The sequence below is a fragment of the Stegodyphus dumicola genome, chromosome 2 (genome assembly GCF_044657685.1).
Source record: "Stegodyphus dumicola isolate Sdum_Otavi_A_Nest chromosome 2, ASM4465768v1".
Lineage (NCBI taxonomy): Eukaryota > Metazoa > Arthropoda > Arachnida > Araneae > Eresidae > Stegodyphus > Stegodyphus dumicola.
Genome location: NC_140769.1, coordinates 91,691,381 through 91,709,730, shown reverse-complemented (window position 1 = coordinate 91,709,730; position 18,350 = coordinate 91,691,381). Strand labels below are relative to the sequence as shown.

The following is an 18,350-nucleotide window of genomic DNA, read 5'->3' as shown; positions in this document are numbered from 1 at the left end:
GATATACTCAATAGACTCGTTGCACTGTCAGCTTTTGGCCTGCCTTCGAGAACATTCTGAGCTAACCAGGTAAGACTTCGTACCAGAATGTTCTCCATCTGCCTATGGCATATTGACAATTTTGTCGCCAAATGGGCGATTTCACGCCAAATCTGGCAACCCTGAACCAGCTTTGCGGGGAAGCTATCTTACCGCAGCAGGACATTTCATAACAACATTATTAGAGTGATAATAACTAATGATTGGTGTGATTTTCCTTAAAATTACGTGAGAAATATGGGTTCATTCAGTATCACTCTCTAGGAAAAAATATCTAAAAAGAATTGGATATACAGTATACGGGGTACATTTTATATGAACATCTACAGTAGCTTCACTTTGAAAATAGTAAACACTTTCTTTTCTTATTGGCATGAAGCACACACTTTTTTGTATTATTTTTAGGTAAGTGTTAATGAAGCACACAGAACAATTTGGAGCACAGTTAAGTTAAATTCACAAAAATAATGAAGGATTCAAATGTTAAATCTGTTTAGATGAAAGCTGTAGTTCACAACATGTTATAGGCACCGAAGTTGAAGATACAAGTAGATTTTCAACAGGCACGTGGTTCAAAAATTCGAATCACTGTTATAAACTCATCTGTTGCAAGTCACCATTTTGGAGATATACTCAATCCTAGTTACTGTAGAAATGTCATCAATCCAGGTTACCACTATCGTGTTTTATCACAGCAGAGAGATTGTAGGGCTATCGTTCTGTGTAGAGATGGGTGTTAATGCAAGAGTAAAGACGATAAGTGTTTTTTTACATCCATTACTTTAATTAGAATGTATATTATTTTAGCACATATATAAAGATGACAAAAACAAATATCACACATGTGTCGCTCGACATAATCAAAGAGTAATTCATACGCTGGTATCCCTGTTAGTGTGTTAATTTGTAGGAAAATCAGCCAGTATTATATGATGCTTCACTTATGGCTGCGAGAGATGAACTATTGGGAGTCGGTCTCAAATTCTTCCTCCTGCTAGACGAGAGGGAGAAAGTTGGTAACACCATCTTTGGGAATCTGGCTGATGAGTTGTCCATATACTGCTCAGTGTACAGACAGAATTCATAATTCAGGAGTGTCGTCATTATAATCTTGATACACCCCCCCCCTCCATCGGACATTTGAAAAATCAGTATTTAAATATTAGCATTTTTTCCTCCCTATATTTTATCTCTTATATAGCATGCAATTCTGAAGTAAATTCAACTTTTCTGAACTACTTCTATGTTTATATGTATCATATAAGCTACTTCGATGCTTACTTTTAATGTTTTGCTTCTTGGCAAAGCAAACTGTCACTAAAAAAATGTGAGCAGAGATACTGATAAATACCGAAAAATTTTCAGTATAAGATAAAGTAACTTTTTAAATCATAATAAAGTAACTAAATTGAAATAGATAAATAATATCATAACAGTAATTTACATAAATTTGTTAAAATAGAATCTTTATTATTATCCCCACATCCCTCCTGAAAAATCGCCACCCACTGGCAACTAATTTTATGCCAAGCTAAGACATGAAAGACAACATTTTCAAGAATGATGGTACCATAAAAATTACATAAAATAGTAATCAATTAACAAAATTAGGAATGCAAAAAAGATCCATAACAAAACACTTTAACCTTTTTGCCACCCACTGTTCTCCTAACGCACACAACTTTAAAAAAAAAAAAAAAAAATCAGAGAACTGCACAAACTCGACATTGTGCATTAATTAGCAGAGGCATGTACACAGCAATCTGGTTTCACTTCAAAAAATTGAAGAATTGCACAAATTTGGCATCAAGCATAAATTTTAATCTATAAAATTCGCTCATACAACTTCATGAAATGCGAATTTTTGTATTTTTTAATTGTTGGAAAAAATGCCATATTTCCAAAAAAATGCAATGCTTTCTTGTCATCAGTTGGCATTCCATTACCATTCCTTAAAAGAAGGAAAAAATGTACTCGAATATAATAAAAACAAACACTAATCAGAAAAAAAAACCGTCGAATTTGAAAACCGAAATCGGCTGCGCATGCACATGTATACTGGAGTTGACATATTTTTTGGAAAGACATTTTGGTAAGATCACAAACTGCATATTTTGGCAAAATATTGCACTGCTTCGTGAATGCTGTTCAGAGAGATTGCAGATAATTAGAAAGAATCTAGAATCTTATCAAACAATACAAAAGAAAAAAATAATTTTGCATACCTTGTAAACGAGAGCGTATTGTATCCAAAGGAAAAAATATTGTCATTGCAGTAACTCCTCCCTTAAAAAATAATATTATATAATTTTAGAAATGTAATATTTTGCTATAAATGTAGCATAAATAAAATCTAAAAATAACTTTCTGACAATATTAATGATTAATCACAGCTTTCATTTTTATATTAAACATCTGCACAGAATAATCATAAATGCTCCCCTACTAAAGAAAACCTTATATAAGAACTCTTAATATGCTATAGAATAATGTGTTTGAAAAGCTACAAGTCTAGAAATGCGCTAACTGAACCTTAAAATTAGGAAACATTTAACTTCAGATAAATTTACTTAAACAGATAAACTATGTGTTTCCAAGAAATCTGACTATTCTTAATAAAGAAAAATATTAAAATAAAATTCATGAGTAGTTTTTGAAACTGATATGATGTGATTTACAAATGTTTCTGCTGCCCAACCGGGATAGTGATTAGTGACTTTGACTACGGTACCGAAGATCCCGGATTTGAATTTCAGAGTCTGTGTTTGTAATGTATAGTGTCTGTGCAGCATTGGGGCACTCTAAATATTCGGCAAGCCGAAAGTCCTTTCGAGAGGTTGCTGGTAGAAGAAAAGAGGGTGGAAGACCCTCACATTTATCCCCCTGGGGTGCTCTTCTACAAAACTGGGAGCGAAACTGAGCAAAGTCGTCTCTTGCCAACGACAGTGCAATCTTGACTCTTTTTCACGATCCATTTCGTGGGCCTACTCTGATTTTTGACAAGCAAGATTAGTCACAACAATAAATATTTCTGCTCATTACAAAAGTGTTCTGCAATAAATTTCTTTAAAATCAAATGTTTCTTATAAAAACTGATGTCAGTTTAATTTCACCAAATTTCAAAATGCAATGCAATTAATTTGTCATAACATGTTTTCATTGTAATTTAGATAGCATACATATTAAACTACTATTACAGTGGTACATAAAATAGTTAATGTTAATATTTATTATTTCTTTGTTTTCAAATTTATAATCTTTTCACACATAAATATAAGCTATCTTTTATAGACATGAACAGTAAAAGGTAAGATAGCTTTCAAGAAAGCATTTCATTAAAAAAAAATACATAATTTTAAGTTAAGTATGAGCTCAGCCATAAAGCCAGGAGTTAGTTTTTCCCAAACTCTGAAACCAACTAATTCTGCATATAATGTAGTTAATAAGAATGTGCAAAATGCTTGAAATACTCCAAAAGTTACCCCTGCTGTTTGCTGCAACCACTTTAAATAATTTTGCAAATCTAATTATTTCTAATGTTTCTCCTCCTAATAGTAATGCCTATAGTAATAATTACAATGATCACTCAGATATTTCTAAACATTTTTAAGTAATGAAAGAGGTTCAAAATTTTTTTGTATTTAACATTGGCCTGGTAATCCAAATTTACAAAAGTAAGCTACCTGATTTAAGAAAATGTACTGATGTTCTTGACCAAATGCAAATTCTCCACCTAAGATTTGAGGAAATTAACAGGCTTACAAATTACGTTTTTTATGGAGAGCAAGTTTCGAGTTGTAATATGGAACACAAATAGTCTATTTTATGGTAACTGATGAATTATATATGTTTATAAATGAGTATAATCTCAATGTGCTTCTCCTGCAGGAACACAAGCTATGTCTAGGTACTACTTTTGCCATAGCCAATTATGTTATATAAAAACTCGACAGGAGCAGGATGAGTCAGTGCCTCGGAAGGGGTCTGATTGTCCCAATTAAGTGCTCTATCACCCATTATGACACCACACTGCCGCAGCTTTTAGCTCTTGAAGCCCTATCTATCACTGTCACCCTACTCACTTCACAACCACTCATGATCATATCTGCTTATGTTCCACCCAACAAAAGATCACAAATGAATATCACACAAGATTTTGAAGCATTAGCTAGATTCAATAACAAAATTCTCATAGGCAGAGATTTCAGTGCACACCACAATGAATGGAACTGCAATAGTAACACATTTCTACGAAACATAATTCACCGCTTTGCCCATGAGGCCGGTCTTACAACTGCAACTCCACAAACCCCAACACATTAGGACAGTAGTTCAGCATCAGCTCTGAGTTACTTTTTACTCAGGCTGTACCTCAAAGTTTACTGAAAGTCTGAGTGAATTATCCTAAGATCATAACCCAGTTCTGATCTATATGTCCATAATACACCACACAATAAGGCCTTTATTACAAATTGGTCTGGCTTTACCAAAGCCTTAAACAACACCTCACTCCACATTCCAAATGCACACAGGTGATGAGTTACATGCTTTAGTTGGTAACTTCCCCCTAGACTTGAAAAATGCGTTCCAGAAAAAAGTACACCTGTCAATGGCAGCAGAAATAGAAGTTGCAATTCAGAAATTAAAAAACTGATTAAACAGTGAAATGCTGTGAAAAAACAATAACAGCAGTCAAGATATCCACCTCATAAAGTCCTGCTCAATCAACTAAACCACCAGATCAGGACCCTTACATGTCAACATCCAGAACACAACTGGGCCATATATTTATCATCTCTTTCTGCAAAGGAAAACTCCATTTGGAAGGCTACTTCAAGCATTTGAGATGCTACACTAATATTCTACCCTTAACTGGCTCCTAAGGAATTGCCTACACCGAAGCTGAGAAAGCTAAGTCGCTTGCTGATCACTGTGCTTCTCAGATCTGCACAAACAACATATACCACCCACCCACAGAACACATGGCTGCACAATCACTCACAAAATTCCTTACAAAACCCCACACGAGGCTGCCATAAATCCATGATTATGTTGCCAAGCAGAAGACAAAAAGTCCGGGGATGGAATCTCATTATGAGCAAGATGCTGATAAATATCGAAGACTTATGCTACGTAAAATGAAAAAAATTATTAATGACATGCTCTGCCTTAGACATTTTCCCACCTCCTGGAAATTTGTGGTTATTTCTGGGGTGTTAAAGCTAAGTAAACCTCAAAATAATCCAGTATCCTACTACCCCTATCAGCCTCCTCTCATCTATCAACTTCTTAGCCCCATACTCTAATATTTTCCAAAATGACATTCCACATATACCACACACCCTTCCTGCTATGTATGCAGATGATACGGCAATTCAATCACAAAATGCATCTCATGGCTCAGTTATATATTCACTATAGAATCACTCACATGCACTGGAGTCCTGGCTTCAGGTATGGAAAATCCAAATAAATGTTGAAAAGTCTGATGCCATTCTGTTCACAATATTGATGCAAGTATCCATGTGAATATGTTCAACGCACCTATCCCCTGAACCAAGGAGGCCTGCTGTCTTGGAGTTACCCTTAATCACTATCTCACATAGTCCCCACACAGCTTTTAGCAAAGTTCCGAGTGTGTAAACGTACACTTGCCCCCTTAATTACTTAGAACAACATTCTTTCTACTGATAAGATACTCATTTAAAAGACCATGTTGCATCACTTACTTAGTCTATGCCTGCCCTGTCTGGAGCTATGCTTGTAAAATTTCCCTGAATAAGTTGCAAATACTGCAAAATGTTGTGATTCGACAAGTGGTGGATAATCGTTCATTCATTAGGAACTCGACAATCCATAGCCTATTAAAAATTCCTGAAATTCAGTGTTACACAGCTTTGTCAGCTGAAAAAATATTTTTGGCAAAATTCCATTGGTATAAAATAATACCATTTCTGTATTGAACTATGATTAGAATTGTCAAGCGAATAGAAAATAGCTGCTTGCGATCAATTGTAAGGCATATAATCTAACCATGCTATTGTGGTTTCCTATACATATGCATATATGTAGAAAAATAATAATAATAGATATATTTATATATACAGGGTGTTTCATAGATCATGGGACAAACTTGGAGGGGTGGTGGAGCATACTAAAACATCCATTTTTTATACAGGAATACAGGGTCTAAAGTGACAGGTTAAGGCAGGAATGCAAAAAAATGACACGAGAGGAAAATGTGTTTATGTACAAAATCAATGCAACGTGCTTCTTTGCAGCAATACAGTATTCACTATAAATGTTCAAAAAAGGGAACACTAACAGTAATAGGAACTACAGCTGTGATTGGCTGGCAATGGACTGGTAGAGGGCGGTAGTAAGCCGGACAAACCACAATCCGATGCACCAGGGGATCATTTGCAACTCTGATATCGAGCGTGATGCGTGAATTTACGCACAGGAAAAAAGCTGACATGCATCTCATGTACTATAGTGGCGCTAATGGGAATGGCAAAGCAGCACTACGGTTGTACCAGGAACGGTTTCCAAACAGGCATATGTTGAAGCACACAATGTTCGAGAGGTTGCATCGGTCTCTGTGTGAAAACGGGTCATTTGAAACCACCTCTGACACTAGGAGAGGAAGAAGTGCACAATGACCTCGCATTGAAGAACCCATCTTGAACATTGTACATGAATCACCTTAGACAAGTACAAGAGCTATTGCACATCGTCTGCAGCTGAGTCATTCCACCGTTCGGAGAGTATTGCATTAAAATGGTTTGCACCCATACCATTTGCAGAGAATCCAAGCCTTGCAAGAGACAGATTACCCTCTTTGAGTTCATTTCTGTCACTGGTTCTTGCAGCTGTGTGCGGCGCAGGCGGTTTTTCTATTGGATGTGCTATTCACGGACGAGGCAACTTTGTCACAGGACGGCATCTTGAATAGTCACAACATGCATGTGTGGGCAACTCATAGTCCACACGGCACACGTCCACAGGCATTCCAAACCCACTTCTACATGAATGTGTGGGCGGGTATTGTTAACGATTACCTCATAGGCCCATACCTCTTACCTGCACGTAAAAATGGCTTATGTTATCATATTTTTCTGCAAGAGGTGCTACCGTAATTGCTGCAAGATGTTCCGGCTCCTGTTCGTGATCACATGTGGTTCCAGCATGATGGTGCACCAGCCCATAACCACATGCGGGTCCACAATTACTTGGATGAGACATTTGCAGGTCGATTGATTGGCCATGGTGAACTTGTTCGATGGCCACCCTATTCGCCAGATTTATCCAGCTTGGATTTTTTTTATGGGGCCATCTGAAGAGCATCATTTACGAGACTCCCGTTGACTCAGTGGAGGGCATCGTTGCACAAACTGTCCATTGCGGCTGCAAGCGTGCGCGAAATTACTGTCATTTTTTAAAATGTTCGTCAATTCCTTCTGCGACGTTACCAAGCATGTATTACTGCTGGTGGTCGCAATTTCGAACATTTATTGTGAATACTGTATTGCTACAAAGAAGCACTTTGCGTTGATTTTGTACATAAACACATTTTCCTCTCGTGTCGTTTTTTTGCGCTCCTGCCTTAACCCGTCACTTTAGGCCCTACATTCCTATAAAAAAAATGCATGTTTTAGCACGCTCCACCACCCCTCCAAGTTTGTCCCATGATCTACAAAACACCCTGTATAAACATACCAAAAATATGTTATAAATATTCACATTTACCATATTGTTGTATTATGTATTCCTTGTCTGTACATTTATAATCATGTACATCACTCTTGTAACTTCTATGCTTCTGTATTGTTTATGTGTCCCTTCACTGCTACTTTACTGTGATGTTGTAAATATTGTAAAAGGAAAAAAAAACACATTTTTGCGTACTGGCATTTCTTTTTAAATCTACTTGCTACTCATTTCGCACTGCTCTAAAAAAATGTGTACTGCTTGCTCGCACCATGATTCCCTTTGACTTGGCTATTAGCAGTTGGGTGTAGCAATTTTTGTCTGTGTTGGCTCATTATTTATTATTAATTGGACAGTCTCATTCATTGAATGCCATATCTTTGCCTATTCTTCTCATGCGCATTGCATGCTATACAACTTATTTTACCTATTCAAAAATCGTCTAATTTTTGTTACACTGGGATAGCGCTTAAGCGCAGGAATCCTTTTTGCGAACTATGGTCCCCTGAGCCAAAGGCTTAGCTACCTAGTCTTCTGAAAGCTAAACATATGTTACTAGGAACAAGATATCTGTATCTTTAGATCCAGCAAATCTTTAAACAAATTGGTGATTCAAAAACTTGAATCTTTGTACTTTTTCATCACCTGCACTTTTTTTATCTTTTGAAAACCTAAAAATTCACTAAATGCTTTAATACAAACTGTTAAAAGTTTGATATCCTATTGAAACCTTAATTTAAAATAACAACACCTAAATGATGCAATTGCAATGGACTTTGATCATCAGTACCATACAGCGGGAGTTCCGAGTGCCATACTCTTAATTTCTAAAAAGAATTCAGTATTCCATATTTAGTGTTTATTTATCATTTATCTAAAAAAAATCATCTAGCTTTTACATTTGTTTTGATTTCAAAAGATTCTTGAAAAATATCAGAAATTTACACCATCACTCAAAAATTTTTTTTGTCAAATAATACCGAGACACTGAAACTCAAGATTTGAAGGTACTTTTCCATTTCGCCAGCTCAAATCTCACCAAGCAGACTTTGTTAGCGACAAAATGCAGTATACACATAAAAAATTTTAACAAATGTTAGTTCTAAGAATTTTTTATTTTGAAGGCATAAACATTTTAATATGGTTTAAAATTTTGTAAAATGTCAATAAATAAAGACAATAAATTTGTAAAAAGACATTAATTTAAGAATTTACTATGCTTTCATGGTTCAACATCCTCATTCTGCGGTTCGTATCATGTGACCCCAAGTGATCTCATCTCACATAAACTACGCTACAAAAATCTAATTCTCTCAGCAATTATCTACATTAATTTCAAGTTATATTTTAATTTGGAATACAAGTTTAAATGCAAGAATTATTTCAATTCGTACAAATAGCTTACTCAGAAATTATGTAAAACCGTAGTGCTTTAATTTGCTAGTGCATTCTCATTAGAATTGATGAATTTAACCCTTGATTTTGCCTTTTCAATATTTTCGCTTTCGGGTGAGCGGTGTGATTGCATTCTAATTGACTTAATTACCGCGAATCATCTTAGGGCATAAAATTAAACTATCTTGTAAAAATTCTATGTAATTGTATGCCAATATTGAAAGAAACAATCAATCTGATAAGAAACGGTTGCGACTTGTTTTGAAAATGAGGCATAAAAGGTTACCAGCGAAGATATTCCATTTGGCATCAGTTGTACCATTATTGGCGACTTTTCGCTTGCACAGGCAAAATGGAAAAGTACCAAATTTTAATTATGCATTTCATTTGCATCTTTTTAATAAATGTGTTTTTATAAAAACAGTATCATTAAACATGTTTTTCATTAAATGACAATTTAAAATTTTACTTGATTTAATTAAGTGAGGACTTAATATTAAACTAAAACTTATTCGAGAATCTTTTAGGATTTAAATCTGAAAAAATTTAGGATTCATCCCATCTTCTTTTTTTACTGGCAGAAAAGGGAACAGTTGATTCACAATTTTACATACTGATATAGATGTTAAATGTAATCAAAAGTTCATGTTAATAGCATTAAAAAAAAGGGTACAATTCCATTAGAGCAGCATCGGTCAAAATTGCGCCAACAACCACGCCAAATATCTTAGCTTGAGAATTTAACATTTTTAAATACTGAGGCTCATTATTTTGAATATTTTTTTTTTTTTTTTTACATTTAAAATATCGTGACCATAGATTTCTAGTTTTTGTCGAAATATCATCACTGGTTACTTTTTTGGCCATATTTTGCCATTTTTTTTAGTACATGGATTACACAATTTGGCAGCTACCTAATGACAAAGATGCTGCCATGACATTCTTTAAGAATAAAGGAATAATTGATAGCAACAGACTTTGTTCTAAAAATTCATCTGATGAAGTTAGTTTTTAACTCAAATAAAGTTCCTATATGGCTTTGTTACATACATTCTTGCTGTGAAAAAAAAAATAATAATAATTGAAAATCAAAACATGATTTGAAGGCTCACATCTTACTTTCCTCAATTCTGTTCATTTCATCTATCTGTGGTGTTAAGAATTGACGTCGATTGAATTTTGCGAACTTCAATTAGAAATGAACCATAATACGACAGTAGATTGGAATAACTACTTGAGGGAGGTATGTGCAAATAGTTTGATGTATTGTAAATGAATTAAAGTCGGTGGAGCCAACAAAATTGTAGACACAGACGAAAGTCGTTTTACAAGAAGAAAAACAACATTGAACGTATTCTTCCGGAACAATGGGTATTCGGAGGTTTATGCTGAGAAAGCAAAAAATGTTTTCTTTTCATCATTCCTGATTGTTGTGCTATGACATTGATGACTGCCATTCAAGAAAACATTGCGGATGGCAACATTATATTTTCAGACTGCTGGAAAGCATATAAGCAAGAAGAACTAAGAAATGCTGGGTATGAACATTTCACTGAGAATCGCAGCTATAATTTTGCAGATCCTGAAACTAGATGCCATACGCAAACGGTGGAGCAATTGTGGGGCAATGCTAAATGGAGAAATAAATGTCAATTTAAAATGTAATAAATAAATAAAGAATCATATTTAATAGAAATTGTGCGGCACTATATTCAAAAACTCAAAATTTTCCTGCAATATTGAATAATATTTATAATTTTATGCCACCTGTTTAGATTGTATATAGTTTTGTTTTGATATTTTTTATTTATGTGTAGAATTTTCTAAGTTAAAAAATTAAGAATAAAAATTTACCTTCTTTAACAATTAAGAAATTTTAAAAAAATTACATTTTACAGAATTAATTGTTTTTATTCTTTTGAACTCTGTTATTATTTTATAATTTAATACATGGCAAGAATTTGTGGCCAAAAAAAGTGACACATTTTTCACTGACGCCGCTCTAACAGAACAGTACCAAAAACAGACTATAAACCTTCATAAAACTAACACAAGAATATAAACATAAGCATATAAACACAAACATAAACAGTCATATCAATAAGTATCGCTGCATCATGTGTGCTCTAATCAGTACTTCTAAATACATTATAAAGTTCTAATCGATGAGCGATGAAATACAGATTAACAAATTGTAAAAGTTTATGTATGAAATACTTGTTAATATAATTTCATTCGGTACTATTCCGTTTTGAGGACCGTAAAAAATCGGCAAACTATTGTTGATGCCAGTGCTGCCACAATAACTGTGGCAAACTTAACGCAAAAAAGGAAGTATAATAGTAAATAATTATCTAAGATTATTGTTTTAATTTAGATGAAAGCTTAATTTCCCATAATACTTTTTTATTATTATAATTTATATAAAAAAAGGCTAAACATAACTGAATGGAAGCATAAGAGTAAATAACTATTTCAAATCATTATTACAATTTATATTAAAAAAGGCTAAACATAACTGAATGGATTCTTGCATCGCTATTTCACTACCGAGTTATCGCTAAAGCATAATTTCATCTCATTGGTTGTTCAAAACATAATTTGGTTGATCTTTACAATATGGTAACTGGTAGTTTGGCGACATCTTGGAGGCAATAAAGGTTACTACCTGGGACTTTGGTAATAATGTGAGCAGTACTCAGTTCCGATTACGCATTATTTTGCGTGAGGGAAATGAGAGATCATGGGATATGTCGTGATATTAATGGACGAATTACGGTTCTTTAATCGGAAAAGGGGGGAAATCAGGAAAAAATGTGAAAATTTTGTATTTAGCTTTATACTGTGTTGTGTGAAACAGTGTTGTTTAATTTTGGGATCCCATGGCCCTAACTAAAGTTAATTCGAAATGGGTATTTAGGCATTGTGATAAAGAGAAGTTTGCTTTTTATTTAGCGGAGGAAGTATGGAGGAAAAATGGAGGAAAAATTCGCAGAAAAAATCTTGCAATAATTTTATTGAATGAATTAGAAAAGTGTATCCGCCACGCAATCAAGATTCTGAAGAAGATTAGGTAAGTTAGTATTTTTAATTATTTGAGGATATTATTTTTATGCATTGTTCTAAATGTAAGGTGGAAAGGAATTTGGTATTATTGGGAAAATTGTTATTAGCAATGATTTAGTTTAAAGTAATTAGGATTGTAAAGTAATTTTTATTAATTTAATGTATGTGCTCATTTAAATTTTAAGTAGTGGTTTTGAAGTTAATTATATTTTAATGAAATGATAGTTATTTTGTGAATTTTATGTTTGTAGGAATTTGGTATATGTTTAAGTTGAAATAAACGTGCATGGAAATAATTTAAATATTTGATACTAAGTATTTGTAATGCTTGCGGTATGAATTCGTTGGTGACGTGTATAATGTAATAGATGATTTAGAGGTAAAAGTTTTTGGATATTTTATTTATTTTATATGTGGAAATGTTCATATTTGTAAAGGGTAAATACTTTTCCGCGATCAGGTAATTTCATGTATGTTCTTTTTACCGGGTTTAAAGATTGAGAAAATTGTCATGTATTTTCGTGAAATTTTTCTAATTTATGAGAAAAAAGCAGTGTACATGGATATAGTGAAGAGTGTGCGCAATGCCATTTTTGTGCAATTCTGGGATGTTTTTTTAAGTAAAAATAAGTCGGCGTGTACATGGTTTATGTGTATGTGTTATTTTGAAAAACGCGTAAGGAGTATGGTATTGTGCACTTTTTCATAATTTTGCAGTGAATATTTGTCATGATTAAGCAGTTTTGTTTGATAAAATTTCTAGCATAAGTGTAATTCGGCTAGTAGATTGTTGGAAGAAGTGTTCAGTAGATAAGAAGAAAAGAAACATGTCTTTACTTCGTGAAGACAAAATGGTGGCGGGAAAAAAAAAAATAGAGGGTTGCTGTAGATGAGTTGGTTGCCAAATTTTCGCCAAAAAATCGCCAAGTTACCATAATGTAAAGATCAACCCATAATTTTCTATAGTGAATGATGCCTTTTCTTTGAAAAAATTCTATTGCATACTTTTCGTCACAGCCAATTCCCAAATTGTTAAATCCATAGGATATCAAAAAAGGATTTAAAAATTAAACTAGTATTTCAATGGCATCTTAAGAAATATAGAACTATCTAAATTTACAAAATTTGAAACCAGTGCATACACTAGATTTGGCGCACTGTTAAATGGCCGTGTTTGCTAGATTTGGCACTTTTGCGCATATATTTTTGCTGCAATTTTTTTACAGTTCTCAAAATGGAATAGTACCTTTCATTTTTATAATTAAAAAAATAAAAGGGTACTTTTCCATTTTGCCGGCGCAAGCGATAAAGTCGCCAACAATGGAACAACCGATGTCAAACGAAATATTCTCGCTGGTAACATTTTATGCCTCATTTTCAAAACAAATCGCAGCTTTTTCTTATCAGATCGATTGTTTCTTTCAATACTGGCATATAATTACATAGAATTTTTATCAGATAGTTCAGTTTTATGTCTATGGCCATTTTCGGTAATTAAGTCAACTAGGATGCAATCACAGCTCTTACCCGAAGCCGAAAATATAGAAAAGGAAAGTCAAGGGTTAAATTCATTAATTCTAATGAGAATGCATTAGTAAAGTAAAGCACTGCAGTTTTACATAATTTCTGAGTAAGCTATTCGTACGCATTGAAATATTTCTTGCATTTAAACTTGTGTTCCAAATTAAGATTTAACTTGAAATTAATGTAGATAATTACTGAGAGCATTAGATTTTTGTAGAGTAGTTTACGTGAGATGAGATTGCTTGGGGTCACTTGATATGAACCAGCGAATTAGGATGTTGAACCATGCAAGCATAGTAAATTCTTAAAGTAATGTCTTTTTACAAATTTATTGTCTTTATTTATTGACTTTTTATAAAGTTTTAAGTGATATTAAAATGTTTATGCCTTCAAAAAAAGAATTCTTACAACTAAATTTTTTAAAATATTTTTTATGTGTATACTGTATGTTGTCGCCAATAAAGTCTGCTTGGCGAGATTTGCGCCGGCGAAACGGAAAAGTACCAATACAAGTTATAATTTATATATAAAAAATTATGCTTTTTTAATATGATTAAAATAATCACATTTTGGGGGCTGGCAAGATTTTATATATGCAGGATTTAACTGCATTCTACAGTTGAGGAATTATAGTGCAATTATGAAAATCTGGAATTCTATTTTACTATTTATCCGTACATTTTATAAATATTTTAGGAGTAAACCTAAAAGATTATTTATAAATTAATTCTTAGGACTTAAACTGGAGTTAGTTATATTTCAAATTGGAGTTCACGTTTTTTTAAGGGTTATAACATTTTTTATATTACATATGTAAACTCTGAAACTTCATGACTTTGGAAAAAGGAATTGGCCACCGCAATGAAATCAGTAGAAAAGTTCTAAAATATGGCTAATCAACTAATCTAGTATTTAACAAACCTCCTTTCAAATTATTATTTTTTTTAAACATTTGAAGAACTCTAAATGCATATTCTTAATCCTTAACTTCATTTAGCGAGACAGAAAATTCTTTCAATACAGTATCTATGTCACATTCTTTTTTTCTATTTGCATATATTAATAGATAACGAACAATCATGCAACAATTTTTCTTTTTCTAACAGTATTCAAGATAGGTATGATTTCCTATTAGTGATCAGAGTATAAAACTGAATAACATGTGAAGTCCCCAGTGTCCTACTCAGCTTTCATATGCCTAAATCATGTACCTTAAAATGAAAAGCCTTGAAGTGCTTGAAAAATATATTTTGATGGCTAATTTAGATTATTTATAAATGCACGCACTAATCACAGAAAATAGTTTTCAAGACAGCAATATATTTTCACTTAATAAAAGTTGTAATACTTGTATGATGCAATATTAGTTAACTAATAGTTTCAACAGTCCTCGAATATTTCATAATTATCGATAAGCAAATAATTTTTCAGTAAAGTCCATTTTTGACGTTTTAAAAAACATCAAAAATGGACTTTGCTGAAAAATCAAAATCATATTTCTTACATGAAATATAAAAATTCACTATTTAACTTCCTTATTAATATTTACTATTATTATGTAAAATACTAAACAGTAAACAATTTTTTTAGCGGGCAAAAACTCCTGAAGCATCGTACTTGTACTTAAACCAACAAGGAAATGTGCACTACTATTTATCTCATAATTGTCTCAGATAATATTGGTGCATTCACAGATTAATCAGAAAAATAATACAAAAGATGTAAAACTTACTGCCGCACCAGCAAGTGCATGGACAACAGTTTCATATGACAACAACTGTTTAGCACTCATATTTTTGCTGAAATGAATCTACGTAAATATACCGGCAGCGGGATATTTAACTCTTTTCCTCCGCCTGTTATGATGATGATGCATGTTGGGAAACGATGACTAGAAGGGCTAGCTCATACAGCTTTTTCCCCTGAAGCAGAAAGTGATAAGTGATAACGTAGTCATGATGACACAGAGCGCGCAGATGCAATTCACAGCTTGGATATTAGCGTTTTTGAACCAGCTTTTAAAATGAGCTGTGTGTGAAAGATAGCTATAATTTGGAAGAAGCAATGTTACTGCTTTATGCATTTTAGACTGAACCATTAAAAAATTTAATAATGCTTACTCAATGTTAAAATAATAGATAAAATGTGCTACTCTTTTAACATAAAGTTCCGTGGTTTTTTTTTTTTTTTTTTTTTTTTTTTTTTTTTTTTTTTTTTTTTAATTTTTATTTGCAGGTTTTTTTTTTTTTTTTTATTTAATGCACGTTTATTTCTAATCATTTCTTTATTTGCATTCTAACTGAGAGAATTTTTATACTGCTTCTAAGATAACTATAATAGCAGCTATTTAAATTTACTCAAAAAACAACTTTACATTGACATAGATTTAAACATATATCACATATATGGCAACATTTCTGCTAACCTACTTTTGATATTTTGCCTAATTGTAAATTTTACATTGTTATAAGTCTCTTCCGATTCAATATAATAGATATTTTTTAAATAATTTTGTAATTTATACTTATATCTATATTACAATTAAATAAATGTATATAAAACTGTTACCTTAATTTTGACAAAATAGCTTTATTCAGAGTACCTAAAACAGTTATTTAATTTTTCAAAAGTGTGAGTAAAGGAAGCAGGTCTTTTTATGCCAATTACTTTGATGTTTTATACTATTATATTTTATCTAGAATGCTAATCTAGCACAAAATCTAATCAATAATTAGTTACAAAGGATACAATAAGAATAACTTTAACAAGTACTTAACAAAATTAGTTTGTTAAATACTTGTTATTCTTGTTGGTACTATTCATAATACCGAAGATATTATCGATTAACTCATAGAAGTCAGATGCTTTCTGATTTCCTGTGGGGTGGAGTATACCTTTTGCGGTCCTTTTTGAAAATAATGTTTTCTCTGGAGCGACTTTTTGTCTCTCGTTTCCCTTAACCATTAAATAATTCGGTTTTAGTCTGCGACACAATTTGATTTCTTCTCAATTTCTATTTAAAAAACTCTTTAATAATATCAAAATTTGAAACAGTTCCATCTTCTAAAACAAATCCTTTATCTAAAACGTGGTTTCTCAGTAATTTGAGGCAGAGCGCGAAATGAGACCTCTGATTAAAACAAACTGCACATTTTGAAAAGAACCGAGAACTTGGTCCAGTTTAGAGTCATAGCAGAGTTTTCACTCTATATGCATTTCGTCGAAACTGAGAACGCATATTTTTCTACAGAATACAAATATTCGCCTCTTTCCTTCTTTAGAGTAAGAACATTACTTTGAATTCTTGGACTACACTAAAATTTAGCGCACCATTTCTTTAATTTGCTAATACTAGGTAAAGATATTACAATTTTTTCTTAATTTTTTTCTTTCCAAAAATCATAGCTTTAAGATGACAGAGCTCTTATGACAATGCAAGACCAATGCTATTCTCAACACCGGTGCGATTAGCCGCTTAAGCTATTCGCACCAAAATTAATCACGCATGCGCATTGAATTGTCAAAGGCGGGTTTCTACCTTGGCGTAGTTTATCATTTTTTAAGCGTTGGCGACTTTCAAAAGCTTAGAAAGGAAAATGGGTTCCTTTTCTTATAAAAAGAAGGAACACATTTCCTTTTATTAAAGTATATATAAAAAAGGGCAGATTTTTTATGTTCGCAATGTTTATCCTTTTCTTGAACGGTTTGAATAGTTTAAATGACTGATTTGAGGGGAAGGGGCAAAATCGTGTTGACATTTTTTGTACTTCTTAGAATACATTTAGCTTTAAAGATGTGTTTTGCTCAATGTTAATTCATTCCTCTTTGAAAAACTTCGTCCGATAAAAGATACTAAAAATTAGACAACGGATTTCTGTGTAAAAAATTTAGACATGAAATCAGTTAAAAGCGCCTATATGAACCATTAAATGAATTCTTCTGTATGCCTGCTTATTTTTTTTTTATAGAAATACTTGGCAATTTCAGGACACAAAAAGTGCTTGAAAGAACTTCGAAATAGTAGTACAAACACATTAATCAATTGAATTGAAATAAATAATGGGATGTAATTTAAAAGACAGAAATAATTTAATGTAAGAGATTTAGATTTAAAAATTTGCACACACAAATGATTTATCAGATTTTATAAGGTTTTTATTCCATAAATAACTTTGATATTGAATATGGCATTTTAACCTATAAACATGAGTGGATACTGAAAAAGTGATGAATATATAAGAATATTACGAGTTTCACTAATTTTTCTTATTGACTAATAAATTCTGACAGTCCAATGCTATAAGACTAGGGTCTAAGTTTGCATAAAAATTCCTCTGTTAAATAAAAGAATTTAATTAATTTCTGTAGCCTTTTTGTCAATACACTAAAGTTTTTTTAAACTATTACTCGTCCTCGCTTGCAATTAGAACCATCATTAAATCCTTATTTTATCTAATCATTTCCTGAACATTATCATGTATATAGATTGACTTCATCACTTGCCTTGTACCTGGGCTCCTTGTGCGCATGCGCGAACGTAGGTGGTGTGAATAGCCTGTTAGCTATTCACACCGTCGGTGCGATTAGCCACTGCGACAATGCAACGTGAAATATCT

At 32.7% G+C, this 18,350-nt stretch overlaps 1 protein-coding gene across 1 annotated transcript in view; it reads right to left on the bottom strand.

Moving 5' to 3' along the window:
* Positions 1–15,703, bottom strand: part of PMP34 (Peroxisomal Membrane Protein 34) — a 90,449-nt gene extending 74,746 nt beyond the window's left edge. Inside the window, exons 1-2 of the mRNA XM_085810897.1 lie at positions 15,467–15,703; positions 2,265–2,325 (exon numbers count right to left, since the gene is read on the bottom strand). Of these exons, the coding sequence (XP_085667023.1) occupies positions 2,265–2,325; positions 15,467–15,526 (121 nt within the window). The 5' untranslated portion in view covers positions 15,527–15,703. The remainder of the gene's footprint in view (positions 1–2,264; positions 2,326–15,466) is intronic.
* Positions 15,704–18,350: the final 2,647 nt, after the last annotated feature.